This window comes from Salvelinus namaycush, chromosome 34 (assembly GCF_016432855.1).
Source record: "Salvelinus namaycush isolate Seneca chromosome 34, SaNama_1.0, whole genome shotgun sequence".
Classification (NCBI taxonomy): domain Eukaryota; kingdom Metazoa; phylum Chordata; class Actinopteri; order Salmoniformes; family Salmonidae; genus Salvelinus; species Salvelinus namaycush.
Window position 1 is genome coordinate 19,919,499 of NC_052340.1, and position 8,396 is coordinate 19,927,894.

Here is an 8,396-nt window from a genome sequence, read left to right on the forward strand (position 1 = left end):
TGTGTGTGTGTGTGTGTGACTGTGTGTGTGTGTGTGTGACTGTGTACCAAAGATAAACAGTTGAACCACAACTGGTTGTGTGACTGTGTCTGTGCGTGTTCCCAAAACCTTGGATCATGCAGAACAATTTATCGTCCATAAACAAAACAATAAAGGGTGTGTGCTTGTTTTTAGATATCCTGTGACGTCCCTCGAGGGTGTGTGATGTCCCATGAGGGCCATAACATGTCCTGAGAAGCAGGTGTGTTGAACAATCTATAACAAAAACCTCCAGGCGCCATAACCCCTATCCTTACTGCATGTCAACTCTCTCTCTCTCTCTCTCTAGATACACTATCCTCCCTGTCACTCCTCTTGGTCTCTTCCTCCCTTTCACTTTCTTCCCTTTCTTTCTAATCAGCATCCCTCGCTCCACAGACATAGAATATCATTTATTTTCATGACTAAAAAGATGAGTGAGGTCAAAGTTCTGTTCCGTTCATTTCTTAATTTATCTTCTTTGGTTCAGCCTCATGAATAACATTAGCTGTTGTCTTCTTGTGTCTCGCCAACTGAAATCGTCTCATCATAGGCTCAAAGATAAACAGTTGAACCACATGCACCAACAACAGACTGCAGTCTGGTTAATGTCTAAGCACACACACATATACACACACAACACAACACAATACAACACACACACATATACACACACAACACAACACAATACAACACACACACACTTTAATTCCACTGACTCATCCCCCACAGGTCCTCATCATCAATCCTCCCTGACAGGCTACATTTCTCTGTCAGTCTGGTCCTCACCATCATTCCTCCCTGGCAGGCTACAGCACTCTGTCAGACTGCCGTCAGACTGCCATCATTTTCAGACAGGTCCAAAACAGCAACAACTGCATCATCATCACCCCATACAAGCAGCGGTTTACGAGCACTACCTAACATATATTGCCTCCCTAATGTCCCTCTATTCCCTACATCTTGCCATACTATTTCACATAGAATGGCTACTTTGAAAGAGAAAATGTTGCTGTACATCCCTATGTTAATTTTATAGGAGATGTTTTCGCCTCTGACAGTCTGACACCGAGGGTTTCTGCATGGTAGCTGGGAGGCGCCTGCCTGCCTCGCACTTGAAGCATGAACAGTGCAATGCATTCTGACGTTTCTCTCGCTCACATAGCTGTTGAGGTTGAGGAGCGAAGCTTGCGCAGCTCTGCATGAAATTACGGATAATTCAAAGGCGCGCGCCGAGAACACCATGCATCCCGATTTGGAACGACCTGGAGAGGGGGTGTCCATACCTTTCATGTGCAGTCGGAGAAAACACTTTGCGTAATTTATCCAGGAATGCACCTTGAAGAAGGCAGCCATTCTGGAGTGGGGCGCTTTATTTTGAAACAGTGGGTCTTTTCCAGTCAGTTTCTGCTTCAACAATCTGTTTTCAATAAGGATGAACAGGAAATCTAATCAAGGCTGGAGATATCAAAGTGGAAATGTTACTGTAGGAAATAAAGTGGAGACTGTGGCTGTGCGCATTCTGGTTTCTCCCAACGAAAGCAAGTAGTCTATATGGTTACGCGCACGTTGTGCTTGGTGAGAACAAGACATCAACCAGCCGAAGATGGTTCTTTGTGCTTTAATATTAGCTTTGGCTGACTTGAATTAAAAAAATAACTGTAGGCCTATAGAACATCCGTGGAATTGACCGTTTATTCCCCACCGTTCAAATGCTGGAATGGCTAGTGGTTTTGTTTATTCTGATTCTGGTGGCCGTTATTTGGCCAGCTTCGAAATATTTTGGTACCCAGGGCGAGCCAGACGCACTCCTCCAGAGGCTCGGAATTTCACGGCGGCAAACGAAGGAGAGGGTCTCGGAGAGGTGCGTCTCAGACCGGGAGTTCCCGGGGGACTGGGCTAATGCCCAGACACCGGACTTGGAAGGTGAGAATAAAGTCCCCGCTGTTGCGCTGATATGCAAACCCTCGGCGCTGGCCAACTATCTCCTCAAACACTGCAGGACTTTCAGCAATTTCACGGCGTGCACCGGATGGACATGGCGGGCGAGTGCGTTTCTTCAGACCGTCTACGGCGCGTGCTGGCCGTACAAGAGCCGGGTGCATTTCGTGCGGGACTACTTGCAGTTGAGTGACGATGGTCTCGTGGCACTGGACTGGGCAGTGTCGGTGGCCGGTGCGTTGTACCAGAAACGGAGGAGAACCTCGAGTAATTCCACGAGCCCTATCCTCCTCATCATACCCAACTCTTTCGGGAAAATCACTAGAAATGTGCTGAAGGTAGCCTAATGATTTAATGAATGATGAAATATCATGCAATACCTTCTCATAACCAGGCTTATTCTTGTTCATCATGTGAAAACACCCTCAACCATAGTGTGCCCAGTGCCCACCTACACCTGTTATTAGGCCTACAGTATGTGCTAAGGCTGCCTTATGGTCTTAATGGGGGCAAAATTATACTAATTGTCTTGCTCCTTTTTTTACTTCTGCTCTGACAACATAGCTGTTACTTAGAACATAGCTTACAGTGTTACAGTGCTATGGATGTCTGTTGGGGGCTGTTGTGGACAGTCTCCGGGGCAGAAATAAGATTTACATAAACTCTAGACATCTCTACACTGTAATGGGGTTACTGTGAATATACAGTAACTTACAGGCAGCTTGGTGGCAAGTACAATTCTGTATTTCATATAACAGTACATCTACTGTAATAACACAGTCTCAATGCAAGTACTGTATAATGACATGCAGTACAATACCGCAAAATTGACTGTATTATACTGGAAAAAAGTAAAATGCTACCATAATCAGTATGAATGGATGGATGAATTAATTAAATTAATTAAGGAGAGGGTTTTGTATTTCACAGTATTTTACTGTAATTACAAGGGATTAGTTAGTGCAAGCAGGTTGGCTGCAAGGGAAAGTGTTGACACATTACAACATATTAATGAATATGTGGGGTTTTATATCACTTGCACTTCTAGAGGCCATAACAAAGGCTTCCAAACTGGCAGCGACTACAGATCAAAACAGACCAAAAGGAAGTGGCAAAATGCTCAACCATTTAAGGTTTAGGACTTACTGCCACTCCAATCTGTCCCCCATACAAATTGATGGATCACTATAACCTGAAAGGAGTTAAATTGTTACATCATTCTCACTCACAGGTGCAACAAATACAGCCTCAAAATATGTGAATGAGCCAGAAACAACAATACCATGCACCCACTAGTGGTCAAAATGTTTTTGGTGCTCCAAAGATACATTACGGTATTGTATTCTGTGGGGTGGAAATACATTACCATTTGAAATACAGCAATTATTTCCCCGCCCACAACATTTTACCACAATGCACCATCATTTACCGTATGCTGCAGGAAAATGTTTCATAGTATTTTACTGTTGATAATACCCCAAATTACTGTATAATTTACTGTTTTCCGTTACAGTGTAGTTATTATGATTTATTTGGTAATCATATATTATATGCATACACATAACAAAGCCTATCTCATGGTCATACAATTCTCTGCTATACCATTCATTGTTGAAGGTTCAATCTGTGAAGTTATTTGTAATGGTGAAATTACATAAATAGTAAAATTATGTCTAATTCATCATTGCATTGGTGTAAAAAAGGAGGTTGGGCGAGATATGAGAAAGTACCAGTGCCAATGCCTATTTCCATTGCGCATGGGGGGCATCTTCATTCAAGTCAGCCTTGGCAAGGTGAGGAAGAGAGCAAGAAAGCGAACAACGAGCACAGTGCCATGCGGTAAAACCAGGGTTCAATACAGTGATTGTGGTAATTGAGAAACGCTTTTACAAGGCTTTGCTCTGCCTGGACAGGTTGTGAGTGAAAGGATCACATCACTGCAGTTGTACTCCCAATAGTCTAGTCCCAGATCAGTTTGTGCTGTCTTGCCAACTCATACCATTATCAGCAAGACAGCACAAACAGATCTGGGATCAGGCTACACTCCAATGCCCATTAGCCTTATAATGAGTCAGTGTGCCCTGCGGTCCAGGCAATATTGCTAGATTCTTCTGACACTTTCTACCCCAACTAGATCAAAAAATCTGCCCAATCCACTATAAAGTATCCCAATTGAGTGTAAAACTGTCCAATCTGGACAGGCTTGCATTGTTACAAGCCTGATTTATGTACTCTGTTACTGTTGTGAGTAACAAAAAGTCACAACCTTGACCGCCAGCACCCCCTACTAGCCTAGTCTGTCAACAATGGGAGCATTCATAGGCGCTGATTCACTATCAACAGCCTGTCAGCAGTCAGCAGAAGAATGGGAATTTAGACTAAGATTTAAGTGAATTATTTTGTTTGTAGCCTAGGGAGATGTGGGAGAAAGAGATGGAGGGAGGAGAGGGAAATAGAAAGAATGAGAGATGCGAGAGGGAGATTTGGAGAAAAATGTATTCTATCAGATGTGTCAAATGTGACTTTTCTGTTTTTTGGGAGATGGAAAGCTGAAGAAAAGGAATTTGGAGTAAAAGTTAAAGTTAATGATTTTTTTATGTCTGTAGCCTAGGGAGACGGGGGAAGAACGAGAGAGGGGGATAGGCGGGAGATAGAGAGGGATATGGGAAGAAAGATTTAACTAAAATTGAATTCTGTCAGATTTGACTTTCCTTTTTGCTGGGAGATCGAGGGAGCATCAGAGCGAGAGAGCGCGAGAGCGCGAGAGCGAGAGAGAGAGAGAGAGAGAGAGAGAGAGAGAGAGAGAGAGAGAGAGAGAGAGGGGAAAGGGCAAATTATGTTGGATTATTTTTTCTTTTGTCTTTCTGGGTCAGCTCCAATTGTGTGTGTGTGTATATGTGAGAGAGAAAGAGGGAGTCAGAAAGAAAGAACGAGAGAGAGAGAGAAGGCGAGGGAAAGATAGAGATGAGATAAGAAGAGACAGGGAGAGGAAGAGAGAGATAAAGAGAGTACATTCGTGTATTTTGAGAGAGCTAAATCAGTGTGTGTTTGGACATCATCCTTTCTAGATGAGACTTTGTCATCCTTTTTCATAATGAGATTGTCTTTGTTTTACCCCCTCCCCCATGTTATGTTACAGTAGTTGGGCATATACTGTAGCGTATGGGCCTACATTCCATCACAGCAAACTCACACACCATAAAAGTGTCTAGAAACAGATGGTGAATGGCAGGTGCGTCCCAAGTGTGCCTATTCCATATGTAGTGCACTATGAATTACACTATGTTCTGTTTCTCTGTCCTTCAGCTCTGTGAGGTGGCGTTGTCCCATGGCTACCTACCCGTGGTGTTTAACCGGCGCAGCCACAACGCCACCCCCCTCAGCACCGTCAAGCTGCAGCAGTTTGGCGACCCAGGGGACCTACGCGAGGCCGTGCGCTACATGCGCTACAGGCAGCCCGTGAGCCGGCTGTACGCGGTGAGTGAGAGCACCGGGTCCGGTCTCCTCCTCGCCTACCTGGGAGAATGTGGTTCATCCAGCTACGTGACGGCCGCCGCCTGCCTCTCGCCAGTGTTCCGCTGCCAGAGCTGGTTTGAGAACGGACCCATCTGGCCCTTCCACTGGGCTCTGGTGACTTACCAGAGGATATGCCTCAGCAGGTAAAGGATGGAGGAAGGGGGGAGGAAGGGAGTGGGGAGGAAGGGAGGGAGAGGGTAGAAGGGGACAAACACACAGGGTAAGGATGGAAAGGGAGGGGTGAGGGAGAGGGGATGGTGGAGAGAGAGAGAAACCTGATTGAGAAGAGGAGAAGAAAGGGAACGATGTCAAATACCCTGATATTATAGGATTTTATTAAAATACAATACCATAACCATGGCAACCGGTGTCCTGCCCACAGTGCTATTGATCGAGCGGGGTATCGGGACCCAACTTGTGGTTTCACAATCAATGCTAACAAGGATGTTACAGAGCCTTGCAGCTCTTCTACATTTATTTACTGATTGTACTTTATTTGCTGATTGTACTTGTTTGTGTGTGTGTGTGTGTGTGTGTGTGTGTGTGTGTGTGTGTGTGTGTGTGTGTGTGTGTGTGTGTGTGTGTGTGTGTGTGTATGTGTGGGCGTTGTGGGTCTGTCTCTTTGTTTGCGTGTGTGTGTTCATGTCTGTATACTGTATATCTAGGTACAGGACAGTGCTGGGTGAGACAGTGCACACCGACACCCTTTTCTCCAGCTGTTCCCTGCGTGGCCTGGAGGAGGTGCTGTTCTGCCAGCCGCCTGGCCCTAAAGGAGCCCTGGCCCTAGCAGCGGGCACCAGCAGCAGCAGTGGGGGAGCCTGGGAGGCCTACTGGGAACGCAATGAACCCCTCCGGGACGTAGACGAAGTCGCCATCCCCGTTCTGAGTGTCTGTGCTCAGGATGACCCTATCAGAGGAGACCCCCAGTCTACCCTACCCCTGGAACTCTTCGAGAGCAACCCCCACTTCTTCCTGCTGCTGACCACCAGGGGGGGACACTGTGGCTTTAACACCCAGGAAGGGAGTGCTTTCTCTGGGGGAGTGACCGGTGGAGGGTCCCCTGGGACTAGCTGGAGCCACCAGGCCCTGCTGGAGTTCTTCAGGGCCACCACGGACTTCATTGCGGCAGAGGAGAGGGCTAAGCAGGCTGTCAGACGAAGGGGCCTAGGGGGTAGCAGCCAGGGCAAAGTCTTCAGACATCGTAGTGTCAGTACCTGTAAGAGGCTGCCCGCATGCTCACATAATATACACACTATCTACAACTGGCAGAGGTCTTATACACGATGAGCTGGGGTGATGATATTGGATATTATGGATGATAAGGGATTGATATTATGGATGATAAGGGATTGATATTATGGATGATAAGGGATTGATATTATGGATGATAAGGGATTGTATCTGTAGAACAAGAGAGCTTTGCATTTAGGGGCTGAAAATTAATCTGTGTGCACCAGCCACCTGGATAATTGATGGAACAGGGTTTCATCAACACACACACACTCTCAGAAATTGAGGATGAACACTTCAAAACACACTAGGGGTAACCAGAAAAGCCTGTTTGTGTGTGTTTGTGTGCGTGTGCCCCCGCCCGGTGACTGTCCAAAAATGCCCGTCTGGACACTGGACTGCCAGTATTTCTCTGACGAGCCAATCAGATTCAAGAGGAAAATTTGTGTAATGATATTGTGATGTTTTGCTGAACTGGGTGGAACCTGTTGGGTTTGTGGGTTTTCCAGTAGCGTGCCGTGGGCCTGGGGCCTGGGCCTTCAGTGAGGTCCTACACAGTCCCACCCGAATTAATCCACCTCTTATTACCATCATTATGATGCCATGGCTCTAGACACTATACATTTAGACAGAAACGCAGTATAACCAGGCGTTGCGTCACCTTGAAATTGACATTTTTATTCAGAGAATTGCAGGGGAAGAGTACAATACAGTACAGTTCAACTAATAGGCAAGAACATAGTCGAGTGCAACAGAGTTATATTAATATTCTTCTTCTATCCATTTCTGGTCCACAAACTTTGAGCTTTAAGTCCCCAAAAAAATAAATACACTGTGTTCACTAAACAGCGCATTGTCGCACCCAAAGCAGTTTCACCGTGATGATAAAGACACATAACTATTCACTGAAAATAAAAGAAAGAAAACAAATAATTTGCAACATAGGCTATTTGCCATTTTATTTTGTTAATATATAGGGTATTTAATATTAACGAAATAAAATGCGAAACATACATACACATTTAATAAAAAATAACATGCATTGTATGCCTACTCACCAAAGACTGATTATTTGAACACAAAATCCTTCCCCCTTTCTTTCCTCAAGAAGAATTCAATGACTCTGTTGTACAGTCTATCTGTGCGTTTTAGTTCCACCAATAAGTCCTTTTCTATCGACATGGAGGCTAATGCTGAAAGCCGAGTCTGTCCAGTAGCATTTCTGGAATACGTTTTGATTCGCTTTAAGGCCGAGAATGACCGCTCGACAGAAGCCGTGGACACAGGGATAGTCACTGTCACACATGCCAATGTGTAAAGTTGCCCCATGTCCTCATTCAGATTTTTCTGCTTAAGGAAATCAAGGAGATCAGAGGGACTTTTCCCTTCAAAATCAGTCAGAGCATACATTACAGTCAGTTCTGTTTTTAGCTTGGATAGGTCGAACAGTGTTCCGTGACTCTCTGTTAAGCTGGAGAAGGCTGTTTGCGGGAATTTTTTCCGGTAGGTCTGAAAGTGCCGGGGGTCCAGGAGGGAGAGAAACATTAATTTTTCGTGGTCTTGAAACCTGTTTCGTATCTGGCAAAGAATGTTGTCCAGAATATTGCTGTGGAGTTGTTGATAGTATGTGCGAGGGTCTCCTTGTGCTGGGCCTCTGCGTGCGCTGGGTGAACTTGAGATGCGCGCTGTGT

At 45.4% G+C, this 8,396-nt stretch overlaps 1 protein-coding gene across 1 annotated transcript; it reads left to right on the top strand.

Annotated features, from left to right (window-relative positions):
* The first annotated feature begins 1,196 nt into the window (after window positions 1-1,196).
* On the top strand, window positions 1,197-7,302 carry LOC120028858 (protein ABHD15-like). The gene is made up of 3 exons (XM_038974107.1): window positions 1,197-2,297; window positions 5,266-5,618; window positions 6,141-7,302. The coding sequence occupies exons 1-3, from the start codon at window positions 1,731-1,733 to the stop codon at window positions 6,760-6,762; spliced, it is 1,542 nt and encodes a 513-aa protein (XP_038830035.1). The 5' UTR covers window positions 1,197-1,730; the 3' UTR covers window positions 6,763-7,302.
* Window positions 7,303-8,396: the final 1,094 nt, after the last annotated feature.

What these genes read in the sequence shown, in the direction of transcription:
- LOC120028858 (XM_038974107.1), top strand. Translation starts at nt 1,731, where the DNA reads ATGCTGGAATGGCTAGTGGTTTTGTTTATTCTGATTCTGGTGGCCGTT. An exon ending in TCACTAGAAATGTGCTGAAG is followed by an intron (nt 2,298 to 5,265) that starts GTAGCCTAATGA and finishes TCTGTCCTTCAG; the next exon opens with CTCTGTGAGGTGGCGTTGTC. An exon ending in CAGAGGATATGCCTCAGCAG is followed by an intron (nt 5,619 to 6,140) that starts GTAAAGGATGGA and finishes CTGTATATCTAG; the next exon opens with GTACAGGACAGTGCTGGGTG.